Here is a 22,802-nt window from a genome sequence, read left to right on the forward strand (position 1 = left end):
ATGAGGCATTTTAATTTTCATGCATGCTTCTCATATATGGCTCATATATTTTACCCTCATTTAGAGGGTGAAAACAATAAATTCTTACTAATTGTTGAGGCATGCATGTGCTCAAAGTATGTACCTGATGTAACAGATTCTGTGATGTTTAAATTGTTCAAAGAAAGTCCTAGTGACTGCCGTGATGAAGAAGATGATGTGCTGCTTGATGACTCTGATGATGGCCGGGCAGGCTTTCCAGTATTTCCAGTCTCTGCTTTTAAACGATCATTTTCAGCTTTCAATATCTCAATTTCATTCTATATACAAAAGAAATCAATATAAAAGCACAGCAGGTTATTCTTTTGGAAAAGCACTGAGGGTAGTATTCTGGTGATGTTCCCCTGAAGTAGCTAACAGGTTTACCACGTTCATAGCAGTATGTAGCATTATGTATCAGAGGTATAACGCAGTTGGATTGCCTTCACTTCTTAAATGAAGGGAAACTCCCAATAACCTTGTTTCAGCTTTTGCCTCAAGATAGTTACTAAGCAACATAAGTGTCAAGCTTCTATGTTTATTGTACACTTCACCATAGTTTGAGTGTGGTGAGAATTTTCCCATTTATCCCCACTTTTTTAAGCTACTTTCTATTGTCAAACACCTTAGGTAATAGTCAGTTAAGAACGTTACTGGATATGTCAATGTTTCTAAAGTCACAGAAAATTATTACTGCCACTGAATGTAAAATTTAAGCATTAACTTCATAGAAAAATTAAATTAAAAATGGGAACTTTCTGATCATTCAAACATGGGATTGTTCACATAACAGAGAGAAAACTCTGATGAAAACATACAGTGACAGATGAATCAGAACAACTGGGATTTTTTCTAGCTAAATCCTCTGTGGTGCAAAGTGATTATTGAATGTACAATAATAAAATGAAAACAGCCTGAGAACTGCCTGGTACCAGCTAAATCTAGTTTTCAGTCACTTCACGAAGCACAGAACAAAGCAACTGCTTATTCTTGGAGACGGTTTTGCAATCAAATTTAATTATATATTCACTAACACCCTGCTAAAATCCTATTTTTTTGTGGAGGCTGCACAGCTACATTATACAAGCAAAAACATAAGGGATAGCATCACAAAAAAACCCTGCAGCAGCTACAAAAAGATTAGATGACATATACAAAGGTGAGGAGACAGTGAAAGGGAAGGGGCAAGACAATAAAATAGTGACAGAAGGTAATAGATGAGTGCACTAGTTTAGCCTGGGGTTCAAATCAGGAGCTGTGGTGAAATGAGTCACGCAATCTCCAGCTACTCTGCAGTTTACACTGATTAATTACATAGCTCTTAGCAGTCTTTCACTCATATGAGCTTTTAGTTTTTATGGTGCTTTTAATATATAAGTATTCAGATATCATTATTACCAGTCCTACTTTTGCCCCTTACCAATATTTGTCAATTCTTAAAAATATCAAGAGTTTGGCAACTGCAAGGTGGCTGCCTGTCCTTTTGGGAAAACTCGAGACTAAGTGGTGATTACCAGCAATAGTATCTCAACTAGTTGCTTCTGCCCAGATTTGATGAAGTTTAGACCTGGAGGCCTGTTACTATAGCAGACTCGTCTCTCTGGGGAGTTCACCTGTTTTAGGCACTTATATCCTAGTATAAGACTGTAATCATATGATAAGCCTTCACATCCTTTTCTCTACCATTGCAATTAACTGTATTCTATTTCTTAGAGTTCCTTGGAACTTCTTAGTGGCTCAAGATCAAGTGTTTTACTTATGTCTGGACAATTGAAACCATATCTCTGGAGCAGTTCTTGATAATTCTTCCCCCGAATTGAAGTTCAGCCAAATATCCCACAGTAATATTGGTACCTAGTGCTGTGAGCACCTGGGAGGATGGCAGGTACCACAGATGTTTAAAGGTGTGGCTGAGACAGCCATAGGCATGGTACAAAAAAAGAGGTCTAGAAAATACATCAAGCACACCAATTCTGTAGTTATGAAATCAGCTGCTGTGGACATCTATACAAAAGTGCCTAAAGGCACACCTGACCTAAGCACCCAGCACAGAACAATTCAGCTGACAAGCCACTGAGCTGGATTCAGCTGTGTAAATGTGGGCTTCCAGTGACATGACAGGGTCTTCCATGGGTAGAATATGTCCTGTGAAGATGCAAATACTTGAGGCTGGTTCAAACGGCAACAATTGCCTATGCTCAAACAACTCAGTTTCACCCTCTGCAACTATCTCAGGATGATTTTAGGATGGGTCTTTAGGCCCCACTACTACAGGACTAAAACTCAATTGACTACAACTGGAGTTTTTCACCTAGCTCATACCTAGACTTCTAAATGTATCTGTCCTCGTCTCAACTGAATCCCCAACCCATGGTCTTGATTCTGTTCCCCAAATGCAGATTTACAGTGCCTTTAGGGATGACGCAGGTATCTCAGCTGTCATTCCAGAAGGGCCCAGTTCTACTGAAGGACATATGTCATACTGTGTAGATATTGTAGATACTTTTGGGGACCCACCATGATGCCAGACATTTGTATAAAAGCGACAGAGTCAAATCCCATGAAACTGTTCTCCACTGAAGAACACTTCCATTCTTTTTGTATCCTTTCAGCCTCACAAAAGAGAAAGTCTTCTGATGTAAAATGTGTTCAGGAAAGATTTGGAGCAGTGTTACAAAATAATGTAGCAAAATTTTATGATGCTGGATACAGTAATTAGTTCAATTTTACATTCTCTGCTTTAGGAAGCCACAGCTCGGTTAGGAATCAGAAATGATAAGAGAGTATGAACATAGACTCCCACTCTTCCATGGCTCAGGGATTTAAAGCTCTGTAGAAATCACTTTTGATCTGCTTGTCTGTCATATTGCTTACCACAGTCATAGGGTTTAGATAATAAATATCCTTTGGGCAGGGATTATGTCTTCTTCCATCTCTTAAACACATTTTAGCTGTTAATATAAATGCTAAGAATATCTTTATTAGATATTATAAGATGAACATTTATCATACCCATCCTTCAGATGTACTGTCAATCTAGAAATTTACTTTGTATCAACAGTTTTTTGGCACCTGGAACAAAGTACTAGGAAAGGAAGTACACCTGGTGTACCTTTGGTGTGCACCTCTGTCATCACTTAAGCTACTGCACTGACCTGCATGCAGTTCATAGCTTCCCGAATCTGATCCAGATGGTGTGCAGAGCTGAGGGCTTCAAGACGAATATCCGTTAATTTTAGCTCCTTCTCCCTCAGCTCACTTTTTAGCTGAAGAATTATTTCAGCCTCTGCCTCTGTGCACTCACAGATCCTAAAGAGGAGTAGGAAACAGGTGGGAGATTAAAGGAAGGTTCTCCCCCCAAAGCAGCATCATTACTGAATATCAAAGTACAGAAAAATTCTTGCTGCTGGTGAAACTTATGAGCGAAGAAAGAAACTTATCAAAGAAATATGAAAAGGCTCAAACTGCAAATTAAAAAAGGAAAAAGCCCTGTCAAGATGAAATGATCACCTTGCTTTTTAGCTCTGTAGTTTAGTTTACCGTGGTGAAAAACAAATTCTTAACTACTCTCAAGTATCTATATTTGACTGTGCATCATCCATTGGTTTGTTTTAATTTGATTTTATATTTCCATAAATTTATAATTCTTCTATATAACGACATTCAGAACTGAAGTATGCTGTTACATTGTACTACTGGTACATTTGTTAGGCATCAGTAGTTTTCTCTGTTTTGAACAGTAGACAAAGGGAGAGTCCTTGACTTCATCGTCTAGAAGATTTTTATTGGTAATGGTTTCGATTTGTGATGCCTGATGTCTTGCCTATAATCTGTCATTTTGTAATGTATGATATATGAAATAATGTAGGTTGGTTTTGTTTTTTTTTTCTTAAAGACTGGGTTAAAAGTAATTACCACATGGTTATTTTTCATGAGCATTAATTTTAGAAAAGGACCAATTATAGTGTGAGAATAGATTGAAACACGATCATCCCAGGGACCCACAACTGTCCATGTCTCATGACAGACTGTTTTGCCCCTTTGTATCATCAGCAGAACCATCAGCAGAAAATAAAACACTGAATTTTGGCTACATTGTTACACTAAGCAGTATTTCCAGTCAACTCAATAAATGTTATTTGTTCTTTATTACTGTCACTATAAACAGTTAACAATTTCAATATGAAAAATATTTTATAGAAATAAGTATTATTATTGTAATTATTACTGCTAATATACAAAACAAGGAACAGAAGTCAACATTTAATTGCCAGAATGCATGCAAAGGCATTTTGGGAAAGATGATGAAGCACCCTTCAGGTCAGCAATTGGGTATACAACTCCATGCCCCACACTCAATTTTACTGGAATCTATGCTTGTAGACCACACGATAATTTTGCTTTTTCTTTGATGCCCAGACTAGGGATGAGTAAAGGACTAGGATGCATAAGGACTAGGAATGCCCAGACTAGGAAAGTAAAGGTAATGGTTTAGAACATGAGACTCAGGTCAAGAAAATATATAAAAAAATTGTACGCAAAGGGAAGATGAAGAAGTTCATAGTAAAAAAAAAGGCAAGTAGAAGAAGAAAAATCATGAATATAATTCACAATACGCACAAATATTTTAAATGTGAGTAAAAATGAAAAAAAGACATATACTAGGATTTTTGTCATGAATATTATTATACAGTTCTTGCTTTGATGTGCCATTATTTACCTATGCTAACCAAATAAGAAATGAAATTTTATTTCCATGCATATCTTATCTCATACAACGACTTGGAAAACTGGGAAGTCATCTCTTTTTTGGCTATTTTCTTTTGGCTTTTTTTTTTTTGGTATATCTTGGAAAGGTATGGGCAAAAAGATCTTGGCAAGCCTGCTTTAAAGAATACAAAAATGAAACAGAGAGAAGGGCTACAGTTCTGGAATAAGCAGGAAAAAGCTGTTTCAATTCTTAAGGTAAGCAGAATGGAAGCAGAAAGTATGAACTGCATTTTATTTTGCAGTTCCCAGAGCTTTCCAACACTTAGCTCCTATAATACTAAAATTACACAGAAAGATGAGACTTCATCAGAAGGAAGGAAACCAAAAAAGATAAGTTAGCATTCCTGAGCAGTCACAGAAAGAAGCTCAGAAGTCTGATCAGACTCCAAAGGTTCAAAGTAGTTAGAAAGACTTTTACTTTTTCCTTCTTGTTACAAACTCAAAATTTTTAAATCAATAGGTTGCTTTAGGTTGAAGAAATATGTAAGTCTTGATCTTTGAACAGAGGCTGCAGACAATTATGAAAAGTCTCAAAGGAGACAGGAATTTAAATTATGCAATGAAAAACCAAGTCTTCCAAATCAAGTTACATTATCAGTATAACAGACAAAGAAATTAATCTAAATAAATAAATTTTATGCAATGTCTCTGTTATCCTGTGTAGGAAGGTCACAATAATAAAAAATGTGATAATATGACCAGACAGATCACTATTTAAAAATATTGCAGAGGAAGAACTAGAAGGCCATGAACCGGACAAAATTTAGGAATTTAAGGCTCAGAGACCAAACAGGCATGGAAATAGCTTGGGTTGAAAGACTAGATGTGTGGGTTTGCCCTTGATAAATTCTGGGAACACTAGCACATCTAGAGAGCAAGTCAAAGAGACAGATAGAAAAAAGCAGGGTTAGTGGAAAGGAGACAGGATAAGGTTGTGAGATTAAATCTGTGAATCATGAGTAATTAATTTTGCAGAATAAAAGTGTTTTGTTTAAGTTCAGCTATTTTCTAGTAATGCTTTTACTTTTCACTGTTAGGGTGACTTTTAAATAGATAATAAGTCAAACATTAGGGTCCCGAACACGTAGAAATCCTCTTCCCAAAACACACATACACCTTAAAGCATAAAAATATGAGTTTCCTATAAAATAATTGAACAAAACTACAGAGATCTAGATGAGTTTTCTTTCTAGCCTGCACACAATCTAAGAAAAGGAAAACGTTTGTTCTGAAGAGGTTTATTTTGTGGCAATATTTGCTGTCAAACTCCTAAACCTAGTATATAAAAATCATTCAAGTCTATAAAAACTTAATCATAAAAGGCACATAACCTGACACAGAGTAATTCTATTATAAAGCTCAGTAATCAGTCACAGGACTAGAATTCCCTGAATGCCTTAAGGAAGAGTAATTGTGACCTGATTATTCTCATTTAGGACAAGGAAAGTAAGGCTGGCATCAGTAGTATGCATTTTTTTGAAAAGAGGCTAATTTCCCCAAATTAGAAATAGTTATGATTTTAGCAGAATGAAAAAAAATAGCAGAAGAATACAGATGAGAGCTGCAAACTCTGTAAGAAGAATATATCAGATATTCAAAAAATAACGAAGAAATGAGACAGCTATTGATTGATGACTTGTTTCCTTGACCTGAAACATTAAGGGTTGTAATTTGAATAAAAGTATAATCCCACAAAAAATCCAAGCTGCTAAAAGAGAGGAAATAGATTAAAAATCATATACATTACTAGCTACAAAGTAGATAAAGTAATAACAGGAGGGATGAGTATAGTGTAAAAATTCATAGCTACCTGGAAAAAAAAGAAGATATTTTTTGTATATCATTTAAAAAGGAAACTTTACTAAGGCCTTTACTAAGTGGATATGAAAAAGTTGGTCCCAGGAGCACAACAAAAACTTTCAGAAATGCATCTGGAAAGAAGTTTGTACAGCAAGGTGATTTGGGGTAGAGTCTGTGAAAGGAGAAAATGACCTGGTAAAGAACTACTGGAGGAGTCGTGTGTAAATGGTGTGAAGCTCACAAGAAATCTGGCAAATGGATGGACCTCAAGATTAAAAGTTCACAGCTGCTGGCAATGGTTTCTGGACTGCAAATGGCCACACTGGAGGGGGTTTGTTTCACAGCTCATGCCCTTTGGGAAGAAGAGTTTATCTAGAGAGACACTTACGCAGATGCTGACTGGGATGGTTTCATTGACGTTGCCCCACACTCTCCTGAGTTGTGGGGCAATTTAGGTGACGAAGGAAGAGAGGAGTCTGTCAGCTCTTCTATGTCCGAATGTGAGGAAGGAGGTTTGGTTGACTTTTTCTTTCCAAAGGCCTGTTTGAAAGAGCTTCTTAGCTGGAAAACAAACACAGACCAAGGTAATTTTCCTCATCACAGCACTTTGTGTGCAACTCATCTTTTGAAAAGTTAGTTTGCAGATGCCATCCTAGCCACTGCCTGAGGTCAGTATGCAGAAGCAAGGTATTAACATATGCAACACAGTATCTCTAGAAACATGATACAGTGCTTTGTTTTGACTTTATTAATCCAGCAGAGTGCAAAAGTAATGCTATGGAAAAAGTGCAGGATCGAGTGGTATGACTGTGGGGTAGGGGTGCTCATTTAAAGCCATTAAGCCCTGGTGGAATCCCATTCTCATGGCATTCCCTTCAAGGGGTGGCTTTAAATAACCACTTTGCGTATAGGTACAGGTAGAACCTGCTGTTACTAAACGTGGAAATCAAAAGACAAGTCCAATTTACTGGGTTTGCCAATATACTTTCAGCATTAAAACTTTGAATGGCCAAGCTATGCAAATGCTATGGTTTGGATTGCAAGCGAGAGGATTTAAGCTGGGACATGAGGTTTGCTCTGTTGTACTACTGAAAAGAATGTTAGCTGAAAGGTATATACTATTTGTTGCAGTTTCCTTTAGAGTGGTAAGATCTCTGAACATACAAGCATTGCTTTTCCCTCTAGAAGCTCTTATCCAGTATTGAAAAGGGACAGAATAGCCAAAGAGCCATTTATTTCAAGAGCCAAGATGACAACAGTTTTGTGTGCAGTGAATTTTAAGTAGCCCATTCATTGATACCTTTACCTACATAAAAAAGTTGCTTATCTTAGGAAAAATGTGGGTTTTGGTTTTTATTTTCAGAAAGTTGTTTTGATCAAAATTGTACAGAACTCAATGACCAACTGATTCCTTTATAAAAAATTAGGTATTCAAACACATCATTTTCATGGTATAATTGGAAAGTGGGGAGTGTGACCACCGATCATAATGAGAAACAAGTCCTTTCCAGCTCATGATATCTAGTAAGAAAGAAATGGGTTTTGGCTACATTCTCCCTTTCTATAGCCTAAACTTTGAGATTAAAATGAATAGAGACAAACTGAGAAGATATACAGGATAATCTGTTTTTAGAAGGTATAAAAGCCTGCTGCCAAAATAAATAGCAATCATGCCAAGATAGGGGTTTTTTTATAGATGCATGCCAACTTTTCCATGGTTTATATTCACCTCACTTCCTTTAGAGTTCACCTTGCAGAAACATGAAAGAGTGTGGAATTACAAATCAAGGGATTGAAGGCTTATCAGTATTTTAAAACAAATGTTTATGCAGGTAATATTTTTAAAACAACAAAAACGTATTTTCTGATTGTTTAAAGTGTTTGATTAAACCTTTAGCACTATGTGATATTTGTATGTTCCAGTTAAGAAGCATCTTAATTTCTTTAAAAACTCTGTACTACTTTTAAATGAGAATTTTTACAGATGTCAACTCCCTCCATTGCTGCGTAACATATTTGAGTCAAGCCTTTGAATCAAATTCCAACTGAAGAAAAATCAAACAGGGTTTCAATGTGGCCCAGAGATGGTTTTGGTCAGAATATCTATTCTAAGGTTGTTAGTTTTTGAGCTTTTTTGCAGTTGTTGTGTTCTTGTTTTTTGTGGGTTTGTTTGTTTTGTTTTTAATTACCTTGATTTATGCAAATAAATCTGGGCTGATATTCAGCAATTTTTATTTTGCTGGTAGTGTCACAGTATGGCTACATATGAATTGCTTTATATCCATCTGACTCCACAGGAATATTGTAGATGAAATGTACTGTCATGTTACTCAGACACTAGTAAATGACATAATAGCTCAAAGATAGTTTTAAACCTGCTATGCACTTACCCAGTTTTTCTTTTTCTTTTTCTTGGAATCAGCATCATTACCACTGCCAATGCTTGAATGACTTGTAGCACTGTTGATACTGGAAACACTTTCTGAAGAATGTTGCCGCCTTATACGTAAATCTAAAGAAAAGAAATTACTTTGAAATCCATCTGTTTCTGTTTCAACATAAAAATCATTTTTATATTTATGTAGCATCTTCTTCCTCAAAGGGAGTCTAAATGAACATAAATGGCATTGATGTTTGTAGTGGCTCAGATTCAAGTTATTGCTGCCTGTGAGAAACCACATAGGGATCAATGGGGATGGGTACAACTAGTCTAACACTTGAGAGATTCTCCAAACTGGGGTGTTACTGCCCTGAAAGCAATGACCCTGCACACCAAACTATGCACACATAACCTCATATCTGAACAGTGTCTGTTACAGATGGATTACTTGACTTATTATTGTCACATGTACTACATTTCTGAGGAGTATAGGCACTATTTGACTTGTAGAACCACTAATCAGAGTTCAGATGTTACCTTCTAATATACCATGATGGAAATAAACAGGCAGGAGTTCATTAAAAATAAATGAAACAAAATAACCAAGAAGTGGAGAATATTAGAAATGGTTAGTGAGGCTTTTGAGCTTCAATTTTTTAAAAGACTTTGATAACTATATCTTAATCACTGGAAAATATTCTTGCAGAACCTGTCTACTAATATCAAGTAAAACTACTTTTCGGATTATTTTCTACTTCCTAGAAGTTAGCTTTGCTATACTCAAGTCATGCAGTGAAATGACCTTAAGGCAAACATCTAAATAATGAACTCTCTAAAGAAAGATCAATGACACTTTAAAAAATGAATACTGTGATTATTTTTCTTCTTCAAGTAATTCCTTTGCTGTTGCTTATCAACAGGCACTTCTGAAGTATATATTTATCATGTGATAGCTGCCTAACTGCAACGACAAATTAATTCAACATATGGAATTTAAAATGCCTGCTTTCCTGCACTGATTCAGCACTTTGTAAAGGAGCTGAGCTGTTTTCAGTTCATCTCTTAACAATGAGATCACCAGTTTAGAAAGCTACAAGTTTGATTGGATTTCCAAGCTATAAACATGTTACACCATAAGATTTCACTAGTGTCTTGAGTGTATTTCAGTACACCACTGCAGCGACATGGTTAACTCTTGACATCCAGCAATCTATTCCTTGCCACCCAGTTCTAAGATGATAAAGCTCCAGGAACTTTGGCAGACAGAAAGCTTCTGCAAGGTTCCAGCTCTGGAAATACCACAGGTATGCCTACCATTCACTGCAGAATGTGCTTGCCCTTGGAACAGAGTCCTCAAACAACAGAAAAAATAGTGACTTAACTTTTCTTTTTCACCTGAGGAGAAACTCTTTATTTATTTTAACAGTGAGAAAACCATACCTTTGTGGGTATGATCAGGACCATTCAAGGCTCCTTGAATAGCTGCTTGTGCAGCAGAATTCTGGGCTTTCAGCATTTCAATGGTTTCCCTCAGCTCTATAAGTTCAGACTCCTGTGGGGAGAGCAAAGAGAGCTCAAAATATATATCAAAAGAAAAATGTTTGTCTAAGTTTAAAAAAAAATTACAAGTGTAGTTGAACTAAAGTTCATAGGACTGCTTGGGTGAACATAAGGGCAACAACTAAATAGAATGCATACTTTTTCTCCAAAGATACCAAAGTCAACTAACATATTCTTTTTCATTTATTCTATATAAAGCAATCATGCTATTTTAAGAACACATTTTTACTAGAGACTAATCTAAAAAGGGTCTCAATTGAGTATTCAATATAAAATTAAGAGAAATCCAACAGTGTTACTACAAAAGACAATAAAACCATTTGAATAACATCCTTTAGTATATAAGGCTACTGTTTAATGGGTAAATCTCAACCTGAATCTGTGTATTTTTCAAAAGATTTAACTTGTTTAATACTAATTCAATTTAAAAGCCCCTGTTTAATAGCAACTGTCCTGTGAGTTGAAGCAAAATTACTCCATTTGAGTGCAGGAAGTTCTGTATTAGAATGCACAGTTGATTTTTATTAAAAAAAAACTTTTATTACTGCTTTTATTACTTCCATGTCTGTCCAGCCTGTACTTACATAATGAGGGTTAAAGGAATTTAAACTCAACAGCATAGAAAAGAAATGAAGGAAAAGAACATGTTCTAAATCTTTTGGGAAAGAAACTTGGAAATGATCAGTTTCAATGTCACCACTTAACCTCTTCTGGAAAGAAAACCCTCTTAGGGAGATTGTAAAACAGTCAAAAGCTTTGGTTCTAAGAAGTTTCCATTGAGTTTTGGTGGTGTTGGTTTTTTTTTTTTTTTTTTTTTTTTTTTTTTTTTTTTTTCCCTATGATGAGAAAAAAGCAAGCAATACAAATATTTGCTATCCAGTTCATAATGTGTCTCACCACATTTCATCTGTTGGTGCTCAAGGAGACTGTGAAACGTTATTTTTGTAGACAGTTACACTGACTCCAGTGGTGACTAACAGCTCACTGATAAACAGTTTCTTTCACAGTTTGGCTCAATGAGGGCTTTCTGTTTACAGGATATTTTTCAAAATGAATAAGGCTAGAAAGATGCAATCCTGGAAAGTACTAAGCAGCCTCTTAATCCTGAGCGTGGTACAAAGGTGTACATTAAATTTACTCCCTATCAGGTTTAGATTTTTTCCCCCATTAGACAAAACACAGATAAACCCAAAATTGTTTACTCATGAATAGGATGCCTAACTTGCACTAACTCCCTGAATGGAGTTATTTTTCTCTACTTAGAATTTCTTTCCTTCCTGTAATTCTATGATTCTGACAATGCTGGCAGGCTGGAAAGAAGCACTACAGCAGCTTATGATCAGTCTTTGTTACGGGATCTTTCAGTACGGAGTAAACCTACAGTTGGATATGTTTTAATTAAAACCTGGAAATGAAAGATTTTATCTTCAAACTATTCTATGACATTGTCTGTGTAAACCCAATGCTGCACAGTTTAATTCTCCTGGACTTTTATGAAGATTAGACTGTAACAACTATTAAAGAAAGATGTGTCTGCATTATTGTCACAGATGTCCCTGTTTTCTTTCAGTGTTTTTTAAACAAAACTCTAATATAATTTGCTGACTATTTTCCACATTAAAGCATCTGCTTTGGTAAACTTACCTTTTGTTCAGCTGTCATTGTTAGACTTTGCAATCGCCCTGTCATATTTCCCAAGCTTTTTTCGAAAGCTGCTACTAGATGAGCCTGTGAAAGAAAAACAGCATTTGTCATAACAGTAGGACAATTTTCCCAGATCTATTTGATTTTTAAAAATATGTTTTTTCTCCAAGAACATCTTCTCCATCTCTTTTATATTAGTTTTAAACTCAGACTGAGCTAACTTGGAGAGATGAATCAGCCAAGTGAGCCCAGTGTTCCTCAGGCTTCTTTAGCCCCCAATGAGATTAACTCAGGTATCTCTGCCTGGAACAGAATTATGGATTTAATGCCCTGCTTTGAGTTTACTGATATATTGGCCAAAAGGAGTCTGCTTCCAAATAGAAGTCGAGGAGCAATTATTTTCAATTACTGGACATTTCAAAATGGGAATTCAAGTACTTTATCTTGAAAGGTAAATTTTACCTTCACAAATAAAACTCTCCAGAGAAATCCTGAGTCTCAAACAAAAAATATCACAGTTAGTTTTATAAAAGGTCATTGCTTAGTCTATTAATCTTATATTGATTATAATCTCTGTGTGTTGTGTATATAAAAGTAATGAAAAACTTACGTAAAATAAATGTAACATTTATTATGTGTGCAAGTGTATATATAAAAGACAACCCTGAAAACTGGATGTTCTACTTCGCAATAAGAAAAGCAATAAAGTTGAAACAGATCAAAAGATTTAAAAAAATTAAAGCTGCTTTTTTTTTGTTTCAAACAGCCAGCATCCTACACTTGATACAAGCAAAATTCATACAAAGAATACATCAGCTCTTCATTGTTTCTAACTGACATCAAGCTTTGTAGGCAAAGAAGGGCAAGTGGTCATAAAGAAACCAACAATCTAAGCCAGCTTGTACTGCCAAGGGAAAGTAAAGATTTAATTTTCATGAAATTCCATAAAATTCCATTCATTTGTCTCACAACATCAAATATTAAAAACAGAAAGAAATACTTATTTTCTCTTTGCCATCTCAAAAGTGGTAACAGGCAAAGTTTTCAAACTTGGCACTTGGAAATATAACTCAAACCTAATATATTTATATGCAGAAATGGATTAACTGAGCTTCCTCATACACAGTGCCTGGCAAACTTTTCAGTTGCAGATTTGTGCGCTTTTACAAACATAGTTTAAATTGTTTAAGTGTACGTAGTTGTACTGAATCTGAGGTATAATCGGGAAAAGATATGGTCCAAAAATTATTTTTTTCTGCATTTGAGGAGAAAGGAAAGAGCTTCTTGCCACCTTGCTCTGTATATTATCCCTCAAATAGAAAAAAAAGACTAACATATATATAATAGTGGCCTACTTCTGCTTCTCCCCTTCAGAGCTATTAACTGATAAGTGGCTTTTATGTTTTGTAAACAATTTTAGAGTGCTATAAACATTTTAGTATCTTGAAAGCTCCTTATTTAATTCTATTAAATTTATGAAAAGTTTCCTCCTTGTAAACTATATTATTTGTAAATTATGTATTTAGTTACTTATGGTTATAGTGGTCAATCCACTTGCTTTCTGCATCTGCAGGGATGCCTTATGGATAATTCTTTTGGTAAAGGATTAACTTTTTATAAACATGAGACTAGATTCATATGCAATTTCTTAAGGATTAATTAGTAAATTGTGTATTTTAACATTTATAACTTAGGCTATATTCTTGAAGTTACAATTTTAGATAAAATGAACGTGGAATATGCATCAAATGCGCCTCTGAAACCATTGATCAATACTACATCCTTTGACTGATTTTACTATTCTATTCCTCTGAGAAGATAATAGTAACTAGTTTCTAAACTTCCTTTTCACTTTAATAATTAGCTGCATATAAAAAATATCTAGACTAATCTATGGTGGTTTATTTCCAAAGATGATGACCACTGACCCAGAACACATTTAGAGACAAAGTAGATTAACTACTAAAGAATAAGAGCCAAATATCTCTTCATTACATGTGTTTAACAGGAAACTAATGGAGCTCACTGTTCCCTGCCTCATAAGAAAATCTATAGCTTGGCTGATGGCCCTTGGTTTTGCTTTACCATGAGAATTACAGTGGGGACCAAAAGCTTGCAAAGAGGAATAATTTGTTTAATTATGCATTGCTTTTGTCCATTTCTCACAATTAGACTGTAATAACCAGTGTTCTTTGGTACCAAACTATGCATATTTGTGCAAAGTATTTTCCTATTTCACAGCTACAACTTCATCCAATATTGTACATGAATAAATCACAAGGAACTTATAGGAAAAATTAAGTACTAAAAAACATCATTAAAAATGCCATCAAAGGTCACTGAAACTGCTAAGTTATTCTGACAGCCTTTAGAGAAAGACAGCCATGTCATGACTATGGGTTCTTACTAAAATTCAGACTGTGACAGAGTATATTATCTTCTTTAAGAATAGTGAATTTTTTGCATCATAAATGTAATTGGATCAGGATGATGGATTCCTCCAAATTCATTTGAGAAAAAGACTATCACGTTCTTATTTGCTTATAATAAAGAAACATAATTCAAAGTCCCACCAACCAAAGACTATTCAAGAAAGAAACTTTCATTGCATTGTTCATTACTTTAAATGTTTATTACAACAGAATACTATTCTATGAAACACAAAGTATTAATTTCCCCCCAAAGAAATACTACACAACAGAATAAGAAAAGTTAGTTTGAAAAAGACTAGATTATCATTATATTTATATGTGTATTGAAGTATGCATAAAACATATGTATATATATATATTCTTATTCGAGGTCAGGCTTTGCATTTAAACATCTGAATGCAAAATATTTCAGAAAACAATTAAAGCAAATAGAAGGAAGTACCTGTGTCTTTAATAATACTCACCAGAAATTAAAAAATCTGACTAGAAACCTATTTTACACTTACAAATATGGTCATTTATTTTCATTGCATTGCTAATCTTCAGTTTCTGGGGATTATTTAATTTATCTAAAAAGTTCTATTCTTGTATTCTCATAAAAATATTTAGGAATTTTTATATATATATACAAAGTTACAGTCTCTCACACCTTAGAAATCTCTGTGTTAGGTTCAGTAGTTTCATTCATGGAGCACATACATCATTGGAATACCTCAAAAAGTAGCCTGAATACTGAAGGTATTTTAAATAATGCTCATTCTAAAATAAAAATATGTCTTCAAAATTCAATGCAGTATTTGCACTTGGAAATAAATATCCTGGAATTAGAATTAAGTAAGTGGGTATTACTGGAAGTATGCCTACAGCAAAATATATCCATCACTAACATGATATACATATTAGATACATAGATGATGCATGATGTACACATATGAGTTAATTTTGACTTCTATTAACATGTGAAATTCCCATTAGAAATAGTCAAAGCGATGTATGCACGGGGAATGACTTCAGTGCTAAGATGACAGATTTGATTTTAGACATTTCCTTCTTAGTAAATGATCCTAGCCAGGCAAACCCCAAACACCTCAGCTCTTAGGCTTACAGCCTATTGTGAATGTGACATTGGCATATGAAACATCTATCTTCTGACACACTTTATGATTTGACCTGGAGTGTTCAGATTTATAAAACAAAAGTAAATAAATAAAGTTCCTCCCACCTGACACGGCTGAATGAAAGGAAGTGTGAAAGGCCAGAAGGGATCGAGCTGATTGCAAGCAGCAACCGTACATCTGGCAACCTTTTCTGTTTGCTGCCTGCTATTATCTTGTTGCTTGGCTGTAGGATAGTGGTTCAGAGCTGGCCAAACAAGAGTATTAGCCAGCGAATCCCTTCCACTTTCTACCGGCATCCTGGTTCTACTACAGTCTGTAAGCATGCAGCCTTCAGCTTTATACAGTACAAAGCACTGATCAAAGTCCCTCTGAACAGGCTGGTTCAAGGCTGCTCGCTGGAATTTGAGCCCTTGTCAGTCATGTAGGAAGTCTGCTGGTTGGGCACTTTCTGCTCTGAAAACAGGCCCTTCCTTAATTAGTATAGAGATTTGCCCTTCAGCCACATTGAGACAGGCACCAGGGATAAAGCCAGAATCTCAGAAAAAATCTGTAAATTAAGCATCCAAACAACAGCTGGGTCCTGTTTGAATTTAATCATATGCAGGCAAAACACTTTGGGGTTAATCAAATGAAATAAACTGCTGAAAACAAGCATAGCACTTGAGTCCAGCCAACAAAACCTGAACAATAAATGAAACCAAATAATAAAAATTCTGGCAGACTTTCCAAAAATGCCTGAGAAATGCTGTAACTTCCAAATGACAGACTTTAGTATAAAATAATATATTAAGCAAAGGCTTGATAAAATAGGTAAAATTTCAATCTGCCTGTCTTTTAATGACATATGTACTAATGTTACCAACAGTCTTCCAGGAGAAGCAAAGAAAGGCACAAATAGTGTTGAAATAAGATAATTAAGATGCTCTTTTTTTTCACTCCTGTACAATACTTTTGCTCAGTACAAAGGGAAATGGTAACAACAAATTCACACTCAAAATGAACTGTGAGGGAACAAGATTTCTGGCTCTTAATAGTTTCCTTCTCCAGACCACAGCAAGGAAAAAAGCACTGCCTATTTTCGGACAGGTATGGAAACTAGGAGGAGTTCAGGACTAATGCTAAGATGAATGCAATTATAGCAAAGGCATCAGAAGGGACAGCGTATTTTTCCGGTTAGCAAAGGCACCACAGAAGATACTCTGTTCATACAGTACTCTACCTGCCAGAGATGGGTGTATCTACAGGTAGTGATCAAACTTTTCTGCATTAAACTTAATGTTGAGGTTTTAGCCCACCAATGTGCAAATGTGACTCAAAATGAGAGCCTTAGTACTATTATCAATTTATTGATTTGATTTCTTCTCTGAGAATAAATTCCAGATTTTGTCATTAGGACTATTTCTCCTTAAAAATGCAGGGACTGGTGAAGTATGTCTCAGACCAGATGATAAATAATAAATGAATACATGCAAGGAAAGCATTTCTAAGGCAGTACAAGTTCATGAAAATTAGAGGTCCATCTGGGTTTTTCATGTTTGTCAAATTAAATCAGTATTTGTTAATTACTCTCATAGTTTTTTATGAAAAGTATACAATTACTGGCATTTAAATATCAATTCTGTAATTACAGTTAATGGACAAACTGCTTTACTGTCTGCAGAGTAAAGTGAGAAATGGTACCAAGAGCCTGAATTATCACCTGGAACAGACACTGAACACAAGCCCACCACAGGAAAACAATTTAATTTTACTGATGTAACACCTCTGCTCAGAATCATGGAATGGTTTAGATTGAGAGGGACTTTTAATGATCATTTAGTCCAACCCCTGCCTGTAGGCAGACATGTCTTTCACTAGATCAGGGGCTTGCTGGAATCAAGATAACTCCTCATCACTCTCTACAACTACCTGAAAGGAGGTTGTAGCCAGATGGGGGTTGGCCTCCTCCCAGGCAACCAGCAGTAGGACAAGATGGCACAGTCTTAAGGTCTGCCAAGGGAGGTTTAGGTTGGATATTGGAAGAAATTTTTTACAGGGAGAGTAATCAGACATTGGAATGGGCTGCCCAGGGAGGTGGTGGATTCACCGTTGTAGTGGGTTGACCCTGGCCAGATATCAGGTACCCACTGAAGCTGCTCTCTCACTCTTCCTCTGCAACTGAACAGAGGAGAGAGAAAAAAACCAGCTAAGAATTCATGAGTTGAGATAAGAGCTGGGAAAGGTCAGTGACTGATTACCTTCATGGGCAAAACAAGAGTCAAAGTGGGGATAGTATTTATATTTATTACTAACAGGATAAGAGCCAAAGAGTGAGAAATAAAACAGTCTTAAAAACACCTTCCCCACACCCCTCCTTCCTTCCATGTTCTCCCTCCTCCCCCCCAGCGGTGCAGGGGGATGGGGAATAGGGGTTACAGTCAGTTGTTGTTTCTGCCACTGCTCAGGGAGAGGAGTCCTTCCCCTGCTCCCATAGGGTCCCTCCCATGGGAGATAGTCCTTAATGGACCTCTCCAACGTGAGTCCATCCCTCAGGCAGCAGTTCTTCCCAAACTGCTGTCCCATGGGTCACTCCTCCATGGGGTGTAGTCCTTCATGAATGAGCTGTACTGACATGGATCCCCCACAGGTGCCACAAGTCCTACCCGGGAAAAACCCGCCCCTCTCCATGGGTCGCAGGTCTCTGGCAGGACCCTGCTCCATCCTGAGTCTCCCGTGGGTTCACACCTTCTTTCATGTATCCACCTGCTCCAGCATGGGCTCCTCCGTGGGCTGCAGGTGGGTCTCTGCACCCCGATGGTGCTCCATGGGCTGCAGGGGCACAGCTGCTCCACCATGGTCTGCACCATGGTCCTGGAGCACCTCCTGCCCCTCCTTCTGCACTGACCTTGGTGTCTATACTGTTATTCCCATGTTCTCACTCCGCTCTTCCCTGGTTGGAATTTCTTCTGCGCAACAATCTTTTTTTTCTTAAATATGTTGTCACAGAGGCGTTACTATTACTCCTAATTGGCTCGGCCTTGGCCAGCGGCAGGAAGTCCATCCTGGAGCTGGCTGGCGTTGGCTCCACGGGACAGGGGAAGCTTCTAGCAGCTCCTAACAGAAGCCACCCCCCGCTACCAAAACCCAGTCACAGAAACCCACTACAACCGTCTCTGGAGGATTTTAAGATGAGACTGGATGTGGCACTTAGTGCCATGGTCTAGTAAATACGGTGGTGTTGGATCAAGGGTTGGACTTGATGCTCAGAGGTCTTTTCCAACCCGGTGGATTCTATGATTCCTCTGGGTAACACCAGGGAACTCAGAGTGGAGATGAGAAAGTCCGTGACTGTGCAGTGTCACAAGCCCAGCCCACCTCCCTGTGCTCCTCACTTCCATGCAGAGCTGCTGCACCCCTGCATTCTTGGTGGAAAGAAAAGCGCCCTGCAGAGAGCAACAGCCTCATTAGTAAACACAACTACCTGAGGCATACTGACTGTCTTAGCTCTTCTGACCTCTCAGTGTTGGTTTTGGTTTGTTGCTCTCAGAATGCGTAAATGAAGAACTGCCCAACCTGGCAAAGATGAAGGTCAATGTCTAAAATATATGAATTAAGGAACCCTGTACCCTTTAGATATGCTGGCTATTCTAGCTATACATTCTCAAATGAATAACTCAACTCAAAATCCAGATTTTGAATTTACAAACATCACAATGTCCCATATAATCTGCTTCACTAGTTCATTCTCAGTACTCAGAAGAGTCTGGCAATGCTACAGATGTACAAATACCCACAAATGTTCTGCAGCCGCCTGAACAGAGAAAGAAGTGCTAAGCATACCTCTTTCACATTTTCATGCGTGGCAGTCTTAAGAACACAAGCAGCTTCCACAAAGCTGGAGATTATTTTCTCACAATATGAACACAGTGCTACTTCATCAGCTGAAATAATTTCTTTAAAATTATGGTGGTATTCATAGATCTAAACACTCAGGACACCAACATTTCAAAGAAATGCACTCTATGGGTTGCCCAACACATCAGGAAACTGCTTTCTTGAACTGCAAAATGATGGTCTCTTGCAACTGCATCTCAGCTTTCCTTGGCAGCAGTAACTATAATTATATCCTGATTTGCATTTAAAAATCAATACGACAGATTGTTCAGTAACTATCCAGTAACTTCACCTGAAACCACAGTAACCAGACAGGATTGTAGTTTTCATTCTGTGTGGGGTGTTATTTTCAGATAACGTGTTCAATAACTCCTATTACCAGTATATGGCAATTGGAAGGAACACCAGGGAATATGTCTGTGAAATAGCCCAGTTTTTATTAGTCATATATTAGCACTGTTGTTGCAGCATGTGAATTCTAGATACACTTGTATACTGTGCTCCCCTTCACACCTGTCTGCATTTTGCGAACTTTATCCTTGTGAAATGGAACTCTAATGAATTTTATCAGAATATGCAAATCATACCCCTTCTTTGGTTGTGTCTCCTTACTTTTGGCCTTTTTTTATAGTTGATTCTGAGAAAAGAGTGAAACTTAACAGGAAAGGACTGTTGTCACACCCAAAGTATGGAACCTCTCCTTTCCATTTCCACTGCCACTTTCCGCTTCTTTTAGAAACGGATTTCTTCTCTTGGAAGCTGGGGCAACATAAACATTTAATGAAGTAATTAATTTGAAAAACACCAAAATAAACAGATAGTAAGAGTCTCGCAGACTACATGTTGAGTAACAGCTATTAGCCAGTCTGATACTGGTTTCTTTGATACTATTTATGATCACAAGCAAAACTACTCACATTTGCTGAAAGTTGAGAAGTCAGTGTAGCAACTTTCTCTTGTGATGCAACCAACTCTCTCCGCAGTTTCTGAATTTGCTAGAAAAACAACAGACTGCTGTCAGTATTTCAGCAATTTCCTTTTGTTGTGTTTATTTTGGTATGTTTTCTTAAGAGATCACAAATAAGTTTACAGCATCTTAGTCTCTCATTTTAGTCTCCAAAATATCCAGAAAAACAAAATATTAAAGTTGATTCTTAGTGTTGCTCCAACTACTTTTTTGTAGTTAATCAGTGTATGAGCTAGGATTTCAGTTAAGGGAGCACATATGGGCAAATGCTTAATCACCTCATATGTACAATCCTCTGTTTGCAAGTGAAATGTCATGCTTTTTTACCCAATCCCATAAGTTCCAAACATATCTTTCGTGCAATCAAGGAGAGCAGCCCTGGATGTGGCTTGAGATTTTGAAACATGAATGCATTTGGGTGAGGTTCACTGTGCCTGACTGTCGACATGATGCAACCAACGTATGTTAAATGTCTACATTTAACATCTAATGTCTACATTAGACTAAGATAAAGTGACAAAAAGTACCACCCCACTGCCTGGTATGAAGAAGGCTTTGATGGCTACCTCAGACACAGATTTTTGCTTTGTGGATGTCCAAAACTAGGTGAGGTAAAGTAGTATTTTTTTTCTTTAACACAATGCTTCCTACAGTCCCTGCAATTCAAACATGCAGCCTGTTTAAACCTTATATAGTATTCAAAAACTTGCTTGACAACTTACAAAAATAAATGTCACTTTAAATGTGTTTGTTGACATGAAAATAAACTTAGTTCAAGATTCCTGTATCCTTTAATAAAACACAGAATCCTTAAAAGATTCACATTACATCCTGTTTACATTGCAGCTGGGATAGATATCTAGCATGAAGCTTGTATACCATTTTAAGCTCTTTTAACCCTATTTGAGATGTTACTGGGACTTCTGGGCATTGTACTGAACTTAAGCACAGCATGGGATTCACTCTGAACACCCTTTCGTATTCAGACATAAAAGAAATTATTCCAGACTAGAGAAGCAAAATGTGTGAAGCTAGCCTAGGAAAGGGAACATATAACAGCCACTACTAAAGACTATTGCAGTGCTTTAGTTTTATGACTCCCATGAAAACCAACAAGGAATATTGCACAAGCTTTAAGAATTAAAGCTAGTACTGTGTACTTCCACAATACAAAAATAGCTAGGTCATTTACACTGGCTCAGTGCAAAGGAGACAGATTATCAAGCTGTTCTCCATCCCGGGCTGACTCTTTTCTTTTTCCAAGTTTTCGGTTTTCAAGTGCAATTATTTGATGTTCCTGCTTAAGCTACACTTTCATCATATTCCTGCAGCTACACAGAGGTAGGTCTCATGAAGTGCTGTTCAATATCTCCTGTAAGAGCATCACAAGAAGACTCAGATACTGAAAAAACATCATGTTGAAACACACAAGAAAGAAATGTTGTTTCACCTCTGTATACAGGCGTATATAGAGGGCAATAAAATAAGAAATTGTAATTTATGCTACTGAGCTATGGTATGCCTCTTTAGCTTCTTTGTTTTAATTTTAAAAGAAGTGAGCTTAGATAATTCAGGTAGAAATTATATTGAAATATACTGCACCAAGGAGGAAGAATATGTTTATTTGTTCAACTTCCTCAAAGTATCTTGAAATATCTAGAACAGTAAAAATAGGAGCAGCAAAAATGCATGAGTTGGAAGGCATGTAGCTCTGTGAAGTGGAAGTGCACCCCTTGGTGCTGTATTTTATTGCTGCTACTCCTTGGTGCCCCTTTAATACAACCAGGACTTCATTTTGAGAAAGGCTGTAATTGTATCCAGCTGCTGACTCAGGCTTGTCACCCATTCTTATACACTGTGAGGAGAAAGAAGCTATTTTCCATGTCAAATTTGATTTATATCTGAAATCAATCTGCATTGCTCTGAAATCCATCAAAGTGGTCACTTTCAGAAATTTAATATAATGCAAAATGTAAGAGAGAGAAGTTGAAAGCAATCATTCGAAGTATTTTTCTCCTGAAAGGCAGCACATTACCTTGAATTGCATAGTCCTTAAGATCCAGCACAGAGTGGTATTAAGTCTGAAATCTGACCTATCACAACTCCTCAACTCAATGCCCAATTCTCATTGATTCTTTTCATCTTTTCAGAATGGCAGCCAGGAGGCTTTCTTCAGCACAATGTTAAGAAAACGCCTTCTAGTACACTAAAAGCTGCACCAGGCTTTTACTTATACTTCT

The 22,802-nt window shown here is 36.8% G+C and overlaps 1 protein-coding gene across 10 annotated transcripts in view; it reads right to left on the minus strand.

Annotated features, from left to right (window-relative positions):
* The window catches only part of NAV3 (neuron navigator 3), a 527,200-nt gene that overhangs the window by 17,831 nt on the left and 486,567 nt on the right, over nt 1-22,802 (minus strand). For all 10 annotated transcript variants that reach the window (XM_064655607.1, XM_064655608.1, XM_064655602.1 and 7 more), the window contains 7 exons: nt 20,513-20,590; nt 12,173-12,256; nt 10,409-10,520; nt 8,979-9,100; nt 6,977-7,149; nt 3,174-3,327; nt 125-299 (listed from right to left, as the gene is read on the minus strand). In XM_064655607.1, coding sequence (XP_064511677.1) covers nt 125-299; nt 3,174-3,327; nt 6,977-7,149; nt 8,979-9,100; nt 10,409-10,520; nt 12,173-12,256; nt 20,513-20,590 — 898 coding nt within the window. The remainder of the gene's footprint in view (nt 1-124; nt 300-3,173; nt 3,328-6,976; nt 7,150-8,978; nt 9,101-10,408; nt 10,521-12,172; nt 12,257-20,512; nt 20,591-22,802) is intronic.

This window comes from Pseudopipra pipra, chromosome 5 (genome assembly GCF_036250125.1).
Source record: "Pseudopipra pipra isolate bDixPip1 chromosome 5, bDixPip1.hap1, whole genome shotgun sequence".
In the NCBI taxonomy this organism is placed as follows: domain Eukaryota; kingdom Metazoa; phylum Chordata; class Aves; order Passeriformes; family Pipridae; genus Pseudopipra; species Pseudopipra pipra.